The 17,144-nt window shown below is 41.5% G+C and overlaps 2 protein-coding genes across 7 annotated transcripts in view; one reads left to right on the top strand and one right to left on the bottom strand.

Moving 5' to 3' along the window:
• The window catches only part of IRAK3 (interleukin 1 receptor associated kinase 3), a 116,673-nt gene that overhangs the window by 59,194 nt on the left and 40,335 nt on the right, over window positions 1-17,144 (bottom strand). The window lies entirely within an intron of this gene.
• Window positions 14,583-17,144, top strand: part of TMBIM4 (transmembrane BAX inhibitor motif containing 4) — a 34,829-nt gene continuing 32,267 nt past the window's right edge. The window contains exon 1 of the mRNA XM_054442363.2: window positions 14,583-15,978. Coding sequence (XP_054298338.1) covers window positions 15,882-15,978 — 97 coding nt within the window. The 5' untranslated portion in view covers window positions 14,583-15,881. The remainder of the gene's footprint in view (window positions 15,979-17,144) is intronic.

The following is a 17,144-nucleotide window of genomic DNA, read 5'->3' as shown; positions in this document are numbered from 1 at the left end:
TGGTGATCTTTCCAATGCCCTGTCCTCTCATTTCCTTGACTCCTCTTCTCCGGTGACATTGTACTCCACCCAGTGCTCCATTTCAGCCACTCACTCCCATGAGCGTCCCCTAGAATTTGTCATTATCAATAGCTGCATCCCATCTATAATTTCTTTCATGAATCCACTCTCTGATCATAACTCCTGTCTTTCTAGCACATTCCCTCTAGTACTCTGACCCCAACAATCCTTTCCCTTCACCAGATATCCAATCCAAAATCTTGCTGCCTCTTTTCTGTCTCCACCCTCTTGACATCCTGACTTTTCTGCTTATCCATTAAGTCTGTGGTCAATTATTTTATTCACTCCTTTGCATATGCTCTACATTCCCTTGCTCCTCTCTCACTTTGTTGAGCTCTCTTGGCAAGTTTGCAATCCTGATTAAATCCAATTTTCTAAGTTGGCTCTGCACCCATGTACCTGAGTGTAGCTGGGGAACGGGGTGGAAAACCAAAATCCTGTTAATTGAACTCAATTTAAAATCAAGGCCAAGACTCTCAAGTGGGTCCTTTATGCCACTGGACAAGCATACTATGCACCTTTAGCCCATGCATTCTTCTGGTCTCCTTGAAAGCTATGCTATTCTTTCTTTTTTCTCAACTCCCATCATCCTGTCCTCCACCAATTATCTGGAGAATATTTATTGAGAATACTGATGCATCAGGAAAAAACTTCCATGGAATCTCACTACCACATCGAACTATCTACTAGCATCTGTGCCAGCATACTCTTTCTTCTTGTTTTCCATGGATGAATTATCTAGGCTCCTATGTAAATCATTATACTTCATTTGTGCACTGGATCCTATCCCTATTACCAATTCAAAGGCATCAAGGGCAGCTGCTTTCCCTGGTCCCTGTTACATTATCAGTTTTTCACTCTTTACTACCTCAATTCCATCAGCATAGAAATATGATGTTGTTTCTTTCAACTTAAAACAAACCAAAAAAATTTTTTTAATTTTATTACTATTATACTTTAAGTTTTAGGGTACATGTGCACAACGTGCAGGTTTGTTGCATATGTATACATGTGCCATGTTGGTGTGCTGCACCCATTAATTCATCATTTAGCGTTAGGTGTATCTCCTAATGCTATCCCTCCTTTCTCCCCCCACCCCACAACAGTCCCCGGTGTGTGATGTTCCCCTTCCTGTGTCCGTGTGTTCTCATTGTTCAATTCCCACCTATGAGTGAGAACATGCGGTGTTTGATTTTTTGTCCTTGCAATAGTTTGCTGAGAATAATAGTTTCCAGTTTCATCCATGTCCCTACAAAGGACATGAACTCATCCTTTTTTGTGGCTGCATAGTATTTCATGCAAACCAAAATTTTTGATACCACTTCCCCCTTCTGTCTTTGGCCCCAATTCTTTGCTCCCCTTTGCAGTGTAGAGCTGAATATTCTCACTGTGTCCAATGTTCTCCTCCCATCTTCTCTTAAACCAACTCTAATTAGAAGCACCCCTCCCACATTACTCCACTAAAACTATTCAGGGTCACACATGTCCACATCATTGCTACGTAAAATAATTAATTTCCAGTCCTCACTTACTTGACCTATTGGTAGTTTTGATACAGTTGATCACCTCCTCCTTCTTGGAAACTTTCTTCATTTGACACCACATTCTCTTATATTTTTCACTTACCTCATTGATCACCCCACAGCTTCCTTTGCTGTTCCTCCTCTTCTCCCTGAACTCTAAATGTTGGAGCACCCCAGGACTCAATCCATGGTTCTTCTCTATCTACACCCACTGCCTTGCTGATCTTAATCAGTTTCAAGGCTTTAGGTACCGTCTATATACATCTATATACCACAGACTACCAAATTTATGTTTTTAGTTCAGACCTCTCTCTTAAATTCCAGAGTCATGTCCAAAATTGAATTCTTGATCATGCCTCTTAAACCTACTGTTCCTGCATTCCTCCCTGTCTAGGTTAACAGCAACTCCACCAGCTGGGCACAGTGGCTCAGGCCTGTAATACAAGCACTTTGGGAGACTGAGGCAGGCAAACTGCTTGAGCCTAGAAGCTCAAGATCAGCCTGGGAAACATGGCAAAACCCTGTCTCTACAAAATAATAATAATAATAATAATAAATTATTAGTAGCTGGATGTGGTGTCACGCGCCTGTAGTCCCAGCTACCTGGGAAGCTGAGGTGGGAGGATCACTTGATCCCAGGAAGCTGAAGCTGCAGTGAGCCATGATTGTGCCACTGCACTCTAGCCTAGGTGACAGAGTGAGACCCTGTCTCAAAACACACACACACACACAAACACACACACACCCCCCCCCAAACAATGCTCCCTTGGTAACTCCACCCTTCCAGTTGCTTGAACTAAAAACTATAGAGTCATCCTTGACTCCTCTACTCATTTGCAGCTACCAGTGTGACCCCATGTTCAATCTACCAGCAAATCCTGTCAAGGCTATTCAAAATGTGTCTAGAATCTAGTCAATTTTCCTCACCTCCATTGCTGCCATTCTGGTTTGAGACACCATCAAATATTGTCTGGATTGTTATAGTAGCCTCTGAACTAAGGATAGCTTCCACTCTTGCTTGCAATACTGCAGTGAGATTGACTCTTTTAAATCCTATCTAACTGTGTCTCTCCTTTGTTCAGAAGCCAGCAATGGCTCCTAATTTCAGTCAATAAAAGTCAAACTCTTTATATAATCTGCATTCTTTCTCCCCTTCCCACTCTGCTGCTTTGCCCTCTGATTTTGTTTCCTTGTTCATTGTTCATTCTGCTTTAGCCACAGTATCTCCTTGTTGGTCTTTGAACACACAAGAGAGAGCCCCACATTGGAGCCTTTGCACTTGCCACTCCCTTGCCTGGTATGCTCTTCCCACATGGCTAAGGTCTACTCAGACCCCCATAATTAAAATTGCCATGGTTCATGCACTCAGATTGGGGCTGAGACATGACTGAAATTGGTCCAATAATGTATGAGTTGGGGAATCATATTCCATTCAGATAGCTCTCTTCTGTATCAGAATAAGAACATGTAGCAGCTCTGGTCATGGCCAGGAACCATTTTGCAACCACATGGACATCAATATTAGAATGAAACAAGCCCTGGGAATCATGAGAGGAAAAACCTAGTGAGAGGAAAAACCTAGTGAGAGGAAAAACCAAGTCCTTGCTAATGTCATTGAGCAGTTCATTCATTCTATGCCTGGAGCCTGTCCTACTTGTGGTCTTATAACTATATGAGGTAAATTTCCTTTTTAAGCCAGGAATCTTGTGATTTGAAGCCAAGCGCATCCTAGCTGATGCACTAAGCGGGCACTTGGTAATACTCTCTGGTTTGTTGAGTGCCTATAAAACCTATGGGAAGAAAACCAATCCCTGTCTAAACCTGGAGTTCAAATGTATACACTGTATCTGGTGGGATGTGAGATGTATATGAAAACCAGATTGCAGAGAGAGGCAGCTGAGACCCTGAGATAAAATAAATATTGGGAAAGAATGATTCTGGCAGCATGGGCAGAAGCAGTCTGAAGTCCTAGAAGTTCATGAAACTGGACTAGAATCCATGTAGACCCAGACACTTCAACCCCATCCTACCTTCCCAATGCCAGCATACATATTATCCGGAAAAGAGAGGACTATGGTTAAGTCACAAAACTGTTCTACTATGTGACATAGCCCTTTGCTGTGGGATCCTCTCCAACATCCCCCTGCCCCAGGTTTTGGATACCAGAAGAATAAAGTGTTTTCATCCCAGCTGGAAAGAAGAGAGCAGTGAACTGCAAAGACTAACAAATGGAGATGCCAAGGAAATCCTGAAGGACATGGTGACAATGGCACAGATACACAGTAATATCAGTGGCCAAGCCCCAGCTAAGCACAGGCACAAATCCTCAGAAATCTAGAAACAGGTGAGGGAGAAATGAGGTGAGGCAGACAACAGCTCTTAATATATATAAGACAAGTATTTTGGTAGTAGCTATTTATACAGCCACCCTTAGGCATGTATGTTCAAAAGACTCTCAAGCTTGTGGGACCGAGGATATTTCTGGTTTGGGAAGTAATTTCAAAACAAAGATCAAGAACCTATCCCATATTTGAGCTTCATCACTTACCTATAACCTATGACCTTACCCTAGAGAGTTATATATACACTGGGGTTCAGGGATAGGGTAAAGATCGGGAATGGGGTGAAGACATTTGTGGTACACATTGCTTGGTTATTTTATTTTATTGAAATTTTTTTTTTTTTTGGTAGAGATGGGGGTCTTGCTATGTTGCTCAAGCTGGTCTCAAACTCCTGGGCTCAAGCGATCCTTCCACCTTAGCCTCACAAAGTGCTGAGATTATAGGCATAAACCACTGCACCTGGCTACTTGGTAATTTAAAAAAATGAAGTTGAACGTTTCTTAGGCTTTCATCACAATGACCTCATGAAAATAACCTGTAGCCAGGAGCCATGGCTCACATCTCTAATCCCAGCAATTTGGGAGGCTAAGCCGGGAGGATCACTTGAGCATAGGAGTTCATGACCAGCCTGGGCAACGTGGAGAAACCCTGCCTCTACAAAAAAAAAAAAATACAAAAATTGGCTGGGCATGATGGTGTGTGCCTGTAGTCCCAGCTACTTCAGAGGTTAAGTGGGGAGTATTGCTTGAGCCCAGGAGGTTGAGGCTGCAGTGAGCCGTGATCATGCCACTGCACTCCAGCTTGGGTAACAGAGAGAGACCTTGTTTAAAAAAAAAAAAGAAAGAAAGAAAGAAAAGAAAATAACATGTGCTCATTATTCCTCCAGTTCTGTATGCATGTGTGTGTATATACGTATTTACATACTATATACGCAGATAATATATAATATTTTAAAATAACATTCAGTTTGTGTTCTCTTATAACTCAATCTTTTCCCATTTAATACATGAAAAACATTTTTCTAAAAATCGATTATGTCACAACATGATATATACTAAAATTTTAACAATTATCCTTTTAGGATTGATGGAGGAAAAGAGTATTCGGTACTTCATTTTCTTACTTGAGTTTTTGTGTTTTCAAAACTTTCTACAGTTATTATGTATCATCTCTGTGATTAGAAAATCCTCAACTCTAAAAAATAATTTCTTCCAACACTTCGTGATTGATCCCATTTGATTGTTTTCTTTCTAAACTATTTTCATGGCATTTTTCAGTTTAGGGTATGTTGCTATGATAACATCTGCCTAGTCACCACTGACTTTTAAAAGTCTGATTTTTATGTTTGAATAACTTTCAGCCAAGGGCTTTTTATAATTTCAATATTAGCTAAAGTTTTTTTTTTCTTTTGAGACAGAGTCTTGCTCTGTCGCCCAGGCTGAAGTGCAGTGGCGCCATCTCAGCTCACTGCAAGCTCCGCCTCCCAGGCTCACGCCATCCTCCTGCCTCAGCCTCCCAAGTAGCTGGGATTACAGGTGCCCACCACCAAGCCTGGCTAATTTTTTTGTAGTTTTAGTAGAGACATGGTTTCACCATGTTAACCAGGATGGTCTCAATCTCCTGACCTCATGATCCGCCCACCTCGGCCTCCCAAAGTGCTGGGATTACAGGCATAAGCCACCATGCCCAGCCTAAAGTTTTGTTTTTGAAGCAAACATTTATTTACCCCTAGGACCCCCAGACGTGGGAAAAAAAAATCTGGGATTATGGCTAAACATTTTCTCTTTCATTAAAATACTCAGATTGCTTACAATTTGAGACTGGAAAATGACTTAGAGGTCCTAGTCCAACTCCTACAGTTTACAAGTGACACAACTGCTGCTGGCCGTAAGAACTCTGGGTGCAATATTTATTGAAAAAATACTTACAAAAATGTTTATACAATAAAAATATTAAGATATCCAAAATTTCTTTGGCATATAATGAACATAAATCTTGTGTATTTTCCCTCTGAAGGATTTGACTTTCTGTCCAGGTGTGGTGGCTCACACCTATAATCTCAGCACTTTGGGAGGTCGAGGCAGGTGGATCACCTGAAGTCAGGAGTTTGAGACCAGCCTGACCAATATGGTGAAACCCTGTCTCTACTAAAAATACAAAAATTGGCCAGGCATGATGGCACACACCTGTAATCCCAGCTACTTGGGAGGCTGAGACAGGAGAATCGCTTGAACCCGGGAGGTGGAGGTTGCAGTGAGCCGAGTTTGTGCCACTGCACTCTAGCCTGGGCGACAGAGCCAGACTCCGTCTGAAAAAAAAAAAAAGGATTTGACTTTCTTTTCCTTGTCACTGAATAAATCCGCCAAATAAACCCTATCTTAGTCTGCTCAGGCTGCCATAACAAAATCCCACAGACTGCATAGCTTAAAAAACAAACATTTATTTTATTTTCTCACAGTTCTGGAGACTGGAAGTCTAAAATCAAGGTGTTGGCAGGGTCCAATTTCTGGGAAGGCTCTCCTTCTGGCTTGTAGATGGCCCCCTTCTTGCTACACCCTCACAAGGTCTTTCCTTGATGCATGCATATGGCAAGTGTGAACTAGCTTTCTGATGTCTCTTCTTATGAAGACATTTCATATAAAGACACTAATCCTATAGGATCAGGGCCCTACCCTTATGACCTTATTTAACCTTAATTACTTCCATAGATGTCCCATCTCCACATACAGCCACTCCAGGGGTTTGGGCTTCCGCATAAGAATTTGGGTCGGGTGATAGGGTTTGTGGGGGTGTTAGAAACATTCAGTCCATAACAAACTCTCTGTACATAATTTCAAGAAATGATGTTACATCATCAGGTTTCAGAGTATACATCCTAACAACACTTGGTCATTCATTATCCACATCTTCCAGTCTTTCACAGCAGTTATGGTTCCTCTTGTTCTTCTTGTGCAGAATTTATTACATTGTTCTGAAATTTTACGGAAGAGTAAAGCTTGGATGTAATCTGGTGCCTTTATAATGAAGACAATAACAAAGATCTGTATGTGCAAATATTCGGCATATTTAGGTTTAAAAATCCTAGTAATTTTTCAGATCAAATGTCCTCAAGACTCATTCTGACAATTCCACATTTACCCTCTCATTACATACCATCTTTCTTGAATTTTTGCCTTTTTTGTCCTCCATGATGACACTCAGTATTTTTTTTTCCTACATACTGACTGTTTCTTCTGTTTTCTTAACTAGCTCTTCTTCTGGCCTGTATAATGTACCCATAGGCTGAATTTGTTGATCTTCTTATTCTGTCTTAGAGGTTTCATATAATCTCATTCTTCATCTATCAATCTGTAAGTCGACTACTTTGATATTTGTGTCATCAGCCCTAACCTGCCCTGCAGAGTCTCTTCTCACCTCCTGCATTTATTGAACAATTTCATTTGGATTTCTTGCTTTCATCTCAAATCATCATGTCCCAAACTGATTATTTCCTAGAAAATCAACTTCCTTGTCACATGGGCCAAGGTAACTCTGAGTAATTTTGACTGACTGATTAATACTATCTTTAGAAGGATTTACTGAGCACCTCATAGTACCTACCTATATCTAATAAGTCACCAAATCTTGTTCTGCTGTAGTATTTCTGATATGTGTCTGGGTCTTTTCCAATTTGTTTGTTACTTCATGTTTGAGGTTTTGCAGTATCTCTTACCTGGTGAACCCCTACTTATCCTTTATTACCCAATTGAAAAGCCACCATTTCTGTGTTGCAGGTTGAATTGTGTACCCCCAAAATGTACGTTTAAGTCCTAACCCTGAGTACCTCTGAATGTGACCTTAATTGGAAATAGGGTCAATCAAGTTAAGACAAGCTCGTATTGGATTAGGGTAGCCCCTAATTCAATGACTAGTGACTTTATAAGAAGAGAGAAATTTGGACTTGGAGACACAGACGAGGAAAAGGCCATTTAACAACTGAGGCAGAGATGGGAATGATGCAGCCACAGCCAAGGAACTCCAAAGGTTGCTGTCAACCAACAGAAGCTGGGAAAGGTGTGGAACGGATTCTTCCTCAGAGCCTTTAGAAGGAATAAACCATACACAAACATCTCGATTTCAAACTCTGGCTTCCAGAACTGTGAGAGAAGAAACTTCTGTTGTTTCAAGTCACTCTTTGTGGTAACTGGTTATGCAGCCCTGGGTAACTGAAACACTTTATAATCTCCATGAAACCATTTATAATCTCCCCAGAGTTAATCATTTCTTTCTAGGTTCCATACAATTCAGTACTACTTTCCATCAGAACTCTTTTTTTGGTATTGTTTTCCTGTGGGCTTGTGGAGCATTGGTGTGTAGCAGAGGAGTCAGTCATCTCTGTGTACCTTGCTTGCTGCTTGGCACAGAGTAACTTCCCAATAAATGTCTAATCAATGAAAGAAGTGATGACCTTGCCTTCAGCCAGTGATAATTATAACTACCATTTAGTGAGCACTCACCGTTTGCTAGGCACCGTGTTACTACTTTACATGCTATGTTCCGACAACAATTCTCCAACACCAACTGGGTGTCCTGCAATTCATCCCAATTCTAACACTAACTACTGACTTAATACAGATTCCACAAGTTAAGGACAAGGTCCATAATTTCTAACACTAACTACCCAGAGTTAATGCAGACCCCACAAGTAAAGGTCTCAGTCCCATGAATCAGCCCCCACTTCAGATGCCAGCTGCAAGACTCAGGTATCTCCAAGCTATCTGCATCTCTGCCTAGCTAAATACAAATTTGAGAGTCCCCATGATTCCCTCCAAGTTGGATAACTCACCAGAACAATTCATGGGATTCCAGAAAGTGCTATGCTTATTATTACCATTTTATTATAAAGGACACAAATGAATAGCAAGATAAAGAGATAGGGCAGCAAGGTCTGAAAGGGCACCCAGGACGCAGCTTCCATGCCCTTTCCAGATGCTCCACCCTCCCAGAACATCAATGTGTTCAACAACCACGAAGCTCCCAGAGCCTCATTATTTCAGTTTTTATCTGGGGTTCCATTACATAAGCATGATTGAATAAATTGTTGACCATTGTGATTAAACTCAGTCTCCAAGATGGGGTGGCTGATGATTCCAATCCTCTGGTCATGTGCTTCATCTTTCTGATGTGGCCATCCCCTTCCTTGAAATTATATAAGGGTCCCCCATGAGTCACCTCCTGAGTTAGCATAGATTCAAATATGAAAGAGGCTCATTATGAATAATAGAAGACATTCTTGTGGCTTTAGAAATTCCAAAGGTTTTTGAAGCTCTGTGCCAGGAAATGTATTTGGTCTTTGTGCCAGAACAATAGCCAGATAGATTTTTTTATTATACCACCCACACACTACACACATACCAGCTGGAAGTAGTTATCAATGCTATCTGCATTTTACAGACAAGAAAACTGAGGACTACCTAACCACAAAATGATGCTAGCGAGGTAGCATCAGCTTTCTCCGAATTCATTTTATCTTCAAATTAGTCTACATTAAACAGAGTTTTCAACATATTACTTACTCAAAAAAATCTATGGTGGCTCTCCATTACATAATAGAGTCCTATCATTGAAGGCTCTCTAAAGTCCAGGTCACGGTGGTTGTGTTCATTCCTACCTCTGGCCATTCCCATTCCCTTATTTTCCTCCCTTCTTCTAAGGGAGGAACCTATTTATTTCATTCTTATAAGCACTGTGGGAGGCTGGGCATGGCGGCTCATGCCTATAATCCCAGCACACTTTGGGAGGCTGAGACAGGAGGATTGCGTGAGCCCAGGAGTTTGAGACCAGCCTGGGCAATATAGAGTAGAGATCCTGTCTCAAAAAAAAAAAAAAAAAAGGGAAAAAACTAAATCATTCCTCATTCCTTAATAGCTGTCATATCTTGCCTATCCTTTAAGGTTCAGTGAAAGAGAAAAGTAAACTTTATTGAGCACTTATTATCAGTGTGTGCTTTACATAGTGACTCATTTAATATTCCAACAACTCTGCAGTTTAAGTGTTTCAATTTTAAGTTTACAGTAGAGAAAACCTAGGCCTGGAGATATTAGTTTAGATGCCTGAAAATGAGTGAGCTAGGATTCAGATTCTAGTTTATTTGGCTGTAAATGCCCTTGCTCTTTTTAAGTAATCCACGAGCCTTACAAATCTCCACTATTCTGGCCACTAAAGTTGAGCTGTAAATAAAATTTTAAAGATAATTTTAAAGATAATTGCAATTTATATCTCCACGACCTTTAATGTTGAATGTAGGTTAATATCCAAAAGCCAAAAACAAAAACGTTTTGTGTTTTCTGGCAATCCAGAAATAAGGACAGAATTGTAGTTTGAGAATAGTCCAGAAGATGTTTTAGCTTGGTGTTTGAGAGCAAACACAAATGAGGTGAGAATGTTGAAGAGATGATTAGAGGGAAGAGGAAGCATGCAGATAGGTCTTTAAAAATCAATAAAATTTCCTTTAGATTAGTGATTTTATTTACAAAGCACTTTCCTTGAAATTGTAGCTTTAAAAGAAATAGAGAAGCGTTAGATTACTGTTATTGGATTTCATGTCTATAAGTAAATGCTTTATTGTCATAAGATAGCTTTCTTATCTAAACTGAGAGGGAGCAAATGCTTTTTCACTTTTTTACGACAATTTTTAAAATTTAAGTATAATATACAAATTTAATCATAAAATATACACAAATCCTAAGTATAAATAGCTTGCCTCATTATCAAGAAGTGAAAGTTATGTAATCAGCCAGGAAACAGAACATTACTGAAATCCTGGAATTCCTTCTAATTACCTTCTCCCGATGATTATGCCTTCCTCCTCCCCAAAGATAAAGAATTTCCTGATATGTGAGACCATAGATTACTTTTGTTTGCTTTTCAGCTTTACATTATTCTTTATGTTATTCTATATATTCTTTGCATTTGATTTCTTTTGCTTAGCATTATGTTTGTAAGCTACATCCATGAACATGTCAATTTGTTCATTTTAACTGTATGAAGTATGTGATTATATGAATATATTGTAATTTATTCATTTTTTCCAATAGTGGACAATTTGAGTTGTTTCTAGTTTTTAGCTATTAAGAATAACGTGGCTATGTATATTCTTGGTTATGTCTTTTGTAAACATGTGCATGCATTTCTATTGGACACATATTCTACTTAGGAGTAGAACTGTCAAGTCATAGAACTTGCAGTGTATGTTCAACTTTGGTAGATACTGCCAGTTTTCCAAAGGAATTGCTTCATCTACATAATTTGTGGGGCCCAGCAAGAAGTAAAAATGTTGGACCTCTTGTTCAAAAAGCAGGAAAAAGCCCTATTAAAGATACTTAAATATTAAAGCTTTTTTGTTTCTTTTGCAATCTCTTGACTTGCCATGATGTTTTTATTTGCTATTTAATGTAGTAAATAAAAAATCATTTAAAATTATTAGCACAAATTTTGCCATTGATATTTATATTTTGCAATGATAGTTTTAAATATAAATTTAAAAGGGCGTTTAATGTATATGTGGAATCACCAAAATGACACAATTTGTATTTCATAGCTTGTACATATTTATTTCATTCTTATAAGAACTGTGGAAAATTCACACAAAACTAAATCAATTATTTTTATTTCACTTCTTGATACATGCAAACTATACCAACACTCTCTACCTTCAGCTTATTGCAAAGGATAACCTGAAAAGAAAAGGAACTATGATTGCCATATCTTTCCCTTTCCTTCTGTGTCTTTGAGTGTAAGTGGTTGACATTTACAGGGAAAGAACACAAGTAAAAAACTATGTGGGCCGGGCACGGCGGCTCACGCCTGTAATCCCAGCACTTTGGGAACCGAGGCAGGCAGATCACGAGGTCAGGAGATCCAGACCATCCTGGCCAATATGGTGAAACTCCGTCTCTACTAAAATGCAAAACAATTAGCCGGGCATGGTGGCGGGTGCCTGTAGTCCCAGCTATTCAGGAGGCTGAGGCAGGGGAATCGCTTGAACCCAGGAGGCGGAGGTTGCAGTGAGCAGAGATCGCGCCACTGCACTCCAGCCTGGCAATAGAGCAAGACTCTGTCTCAAAAAAAAAAAAAAAAAGGATGTGACAGCCTGTAATCCCAGAGCTTTGGGAGGCCAAGGCTGGAGGATTGCTTGAGGCCAGGAGCTCAAGACCAGCCTGGGAAACACAGCAAGACCCTGTCTCATAAAATTTAAAAAACTAGGTCCGGGCACAGTGGCACACGTCTGTAATCCCAGCACTTGGGAGGCCGAGGTGGATGGATCACCTGAGGTAAAGAGCTTGAGACCAGCCTGGCCAACATGGTGAAACCCCATCTCTACAAAAAAATACAAAAAAGTTAGCCGGGAATGGTGGTGGATGCCTATAATCCTAGCTACTTGGGAGGCTGAGGCAGGAGAATCGCTTGAACCTGGGAGGCGGAGGTTGCAGTGAGCTGAGACCTGTGCCATTGCACTCTAGTTTGGGCGACAAGAGGGAAACTCCATCTCGGAAAAAAAAAAAATTAGTTGGGCATGGTGGCATGCATCTGTAGTCTTAGCTACTAAGGATGCTAAGATGGGGTGAGCCCTTAAGTGCAGGAGTTTGCAGTGAGCTATGATTCCACCACTGCCCTCCAACCTGTGCAACAGAACAAGAACCTATTAAGAAAAAAAAGGGATGTGAAAAGATTCCTTGGTCATTCATGTTTCTTAAAACATCATTGCCTTCTTTCTGCATTCAAAGTAAGTTCCCCTCGGTAAGGAAAGCTAGGCCTCTTGGGGCTGTCAGTGCCTTCTCTTCCCTTTACTAAGTCGCAGGTGTGACATGCTTATCTCTTACTAGCTTTGAGTCTAGCTTAACTCCCATACATTGCACATCTAACAGAATTCTGTGCTCATGGGGCATGCTAAAAGCTTAAATGCAAATGATTGGCAGGAAACAGTGGACATCCACATTGTGCATACCTCTTCTATTCATGTTCATGTTCCATTGTACTTTCAGACTTCACTTACAAAACCCATGTTCAAAGGCAAAATTACTAAGTATTTCAAAATTGTGACAGCTGAGCATTAAACCAAGTGCAGAGTCCTTCGGAGTCCAGGGCTCTGTGCAATAGCATAGGTTGCACACCTTTTAAGTCAGCTCTTATTTGAGTTCTAGATAATCCAGTCTTGCCAACACTTGATATTATCAATCTCTTAATTTTAATTATTTGGTGGGTGCTTAGAGATATCTAATTTTGGCATTTATTTACATTTCTCTGATCAACTTTTCATATATTAGCCACTTGGCTGTGTGTGTGTGTGTGTGTGTTAGGTTCCTGTTCCAGTCTTTATTTTTTTCCTTCTTTTTTTTTTTTGAGATGGAGTTTCGCTCTTGTTGCCCAGGCCAGAGTGCAATGGTGCGATCTCGATTCACTGCAACCTCCGCCTCCCAGGTTCAAGCAATTCTCCTGCCTCAGCCTCCCAAGTAGCTGGGATTACAGGCTTGTACCACCATGCCTGGCTAATTTTGTATTTTTAGTAGAGACGGGATTTCTCCACATTGAGGCTGGTCTCAAACTCCTGACCTCAGGTGATCCACCCGCCTCGGCTTCCCAAAGTGCTGGGATTACAGGCATGAGCCACTGTGCCCGGCCTCCAGTGTTTTGTCTATTTTTCTATTGACTGTCTTTTTTTGGTCTGGATTTGTAACAATTGTTTTTATATTCTGAAAAGGAGCCTTATGTAGGTTATATGGATAGCAGATATCTTCCCCTACTCTATGGCTTCCTTTTCACTCTCTTATGGTATATTTTGATTACTAGAAATTCCTAATTTTAATATAATTTAATTTGTCAATCTTTTCCTTTGACGTTAAGTGCTATTTTGTATCTGGTTTCAGAAACCTTTGCCTTCTTCCAAATCATATTCTCCTGTATCATTTTCTTTAAGTTTTATTATTTTTGCCTTTCACATTTAGATCCACAATATATCTGGAATTTATTTTTTTTGTAACTGGTAAGAGGTAGAGGATCAAACTTTGCTGATGCTGTTTTTAGTCAATACAAGGGTGGGTTCCCAATTTAGCTCCAGTTTGTCCTCTATAATAAACTCCATTATTATGGCGGGGCAGAGAAAGAGGGGATGGCTTCAGGTTAGGATGGGAGAGAAAACGGATTACATTCCCAGTGTCATCTGAAGTAAAACTTTTCTCAGATTTTTCTCAACAAGCTTTTAAGTCCTCTCACCTGGAGAGTGACTAAAGTGATAGAGGCCATATCTCATTCACCTATCCATTCAACAAACTAAACTAAAATGAGGGGCCAGACACAGTGGTGGCTCATGCCTGTGATCTCAGCACTTTGAGAGGTCGAGGTTGGGGGATCACTTGAGCCCAAGTTCGAGACCAGCATGGGCAACATGGCGAAATTCCGTCACTACAAAAAATACAAAAAATTACCAGGGGGTGGTCACCTGACCTCAGGAGGTCGAGGCTGCTGTGAGCCGAGATAGCGCCACTGCACTCCAGCCTGGGTGACAGACTGAGACTATCTCAAAACAAACCAACAAAAACAAATTAAAATGATATGCTTGTAAAATGTAAAATCATAAAAGATAAAGTTTTTTTTGTTTTGTTTTGTTTTTCTTGTCATTGTGGAAGTGAGGTTAGTTCTTTCGGCAAAGGCTTCTGAGAACGTCAAGTTTAAGGATTTACTTTCAGAATACACTGTTCCACAACTGTTCTGAATTCCACTTGCTAAGTGTTCGGGTGTTGTGGTTAAAGTGAGGACTGGGCAATGTGGGTAGATCAGAGTAAACTCATCAAAACAATTCCAAGGGACCCTAGGACGACACTACTCTGGGTATGTCTACACCTCTTTATAGTGGAATGACAACAATATCATGAATGTTCACTCTAATCCATTGTATTTGCCACCATCATCTCTCTCTTAGAGTAATACAACTTTATCTCCTTTTCTCTGCCTTTGGTAATGGCCCTCTTCCATGTATTCTACTTCTGGCCTAGGATGATCTGGCCTTTGTTTATCTATCCAGCCTCATTCTTTGCCACCTGTCCCCTACAACAGCTGAGCTTCACCGTCTCCCTCTTTGCAGACCTTGGTCCCTTGAGGCCCAGCCTACATCACTGCTCTTTCTCTGGTTGGCTCCTACTTGCCTTTCAGGATTAAATATTACTTCATTCAGAAAGCCTGGTTTATAGAAAGTGCTCAATAAATGTAGATATTATTATTATTTTAAAATAATAGAAGTAAAAATGCATCCTCGGTGTGATATTGAAAAAGTGGATGAATGAGATAGGTATTTGTTGAGTGGATGGGTGACTGGGACATGGGTTCTATCACTTTAGCAACTCTCCAGGTGAGAGGACTTAAAAAAGTGTGTTCAGGCTGGGCGCGGTGGCTCACGCCTGTAATCTCAGAACTTTGGGAGGCCGAGGCGGGCGGATCACGAGGTCAGGAGATCGAGACCATCCTGGCTAACATGATGAAACCTCGTCTCTACTAAAAATACAAAAAAATTAGCCGGGTGTGGTGGCACATGCCTGTAATCCCGGCTACTTGGGAGGCTGAGGCAGGAGAATTGCTTGAACCCGGGAGGCGGAAGTTGCGGTGAGCCGAGATCCTGCCATTGCACTCCAGCCTGGGCAACAAGAGTGAAACTCCATCTCAAAAAAAAAAAAAAAAAAAGTGTGTTGAGAAAAGTTTCACTTCAGATGACGCCGGGGATGTAAACCGTCTTCTCTTCCATCCTAACTCGGAGCCATCCCCGCTTTCTCTGCCCAGCTGGAATTTTTGAAGCGAGAAAATCGACTCGCTCGGGGTTCGCCCGCCGACGCCGCACGGCTTGCTGGGGCTGGACTCTTCTTCGCGGAAGTGGGTAGGAGGCGGTTGCGGTTAGTCGGCCGGGACCGGTAGGGGTGCTGTTGCCATCATGGCTGACCCCGACTCCTGGTACCCTCGCTCCTCGATCGAGGACGACTTCAACTATGGCAGCAGCGTGGCCTCCGCCAGCGTGCACATCCGAATGGGTACGTTGTCCCCTCTCCAGTGCCTCCCAGCCGCTCGTCGGCACTGCTCGGCCTCTAGAAGCCGACTTCCGGCTTCAGAGGGAGAGCGGCCATCTCCTGGGACTCACAGGGAGTGCTCGCTGAGCTCCCGGCCCTCCTTCTCCGGGTACCAGAGGACTGGCGCCCTCCTCAGGGAGTCGGGGAGGCGCTTCTTCCTCTCCTAGCGGGTGTGGGAGGGCGCCAGGCCCAGAAGGCTTGCGGCTCTCCTGTGTGCGCCCCGGATCCCCAGCGGGCGCCGCGGTGTAGGAAGGGACGGATGGAAACCGCCGCAGCCTGAATTTGGCATCTTGAAGTGAAAAGAAACGTGGTGGAAATGAGTCGCTTGATCACTGTGACGTAAACACGAGTGGAATCCACGGCCTGATGCTTTTGTTCTCTGGGGTTCCGCGTTACAGGCTTATATTTACCGTCCTGTGCTAGGCTGGAAGCTCCCTGACGGCACTATTTCCTCTCCGCAGGGCCCAGAATGCAACAGGTCTTTGAGTATTACTGAGGAAGTTGCTCAACACAGAAGCTTCCTAAGTCAGTCTAAATGGTGTTTTAAGTTATTACGTAGTAGCCAGTGGGCAGAAATTTTTGAATTTAAAATGCTCAGCTTCATCTACGTGGAAGCCATTGCCTGCTCTAGTTTGGCCATTTGATCACCGAAACAGCCCCAGACTTTCAGCCTGTCTAGGCAGCTGGAACTTGTTCTGGAAAAGGAAAGATGAAGATAGTTCTGATGTGCTAAGAATCTTAGTGCCTAGAACTTGTTCTGGAAAAGGAAAGATGAAGATAGTTCTGATGCACCAAGAATCTTGGTGCCTAGCATTTATATTTTTGGAATTGAATTTTGAAATTATTTTGGCAAGTGAACTCAGCTTTTTTTAAAAAAAAATCGTGGGAAAATACAGATAACATAAAATTTACCGTCTTAACTATTTTTAAGTGTATAGTTCAGTAGTGTTAAGTTATTCACATGGTTGTGCACTGTTAAAAGAAAAACTTTAGACACATTAAATCTAACGGAGTTTCAGCACAGAATGATTTGCGAATTGGGCAGGTCCCGGAACCAGAATAGGTTCAGAGTGACGAGTCCTGCCGCTTGGTGGGAGAAAATTTATGGAGAGAGAAAGTAAAGTGAGGTA

This window comes from Pongo pygmaeus, chromosome 10 (assembly GCF_028885625.2).
Source record: "Pongo pygmaeus isolate AG05252 chromosome 10, NHGRI_mPonPyg2-v2.0_pri, whole genome shotgun sequence".
NCBI classification, from domain to species: domain Eukaryota; kingdom Metazoa; phylum Chordata; class Mammalia; order Primates; family Hominidae; genus Pongo; species Pongo pygmaeus.
This window is presented reverse-complemented; position numbering and strand designations above follow the sequence as displayed.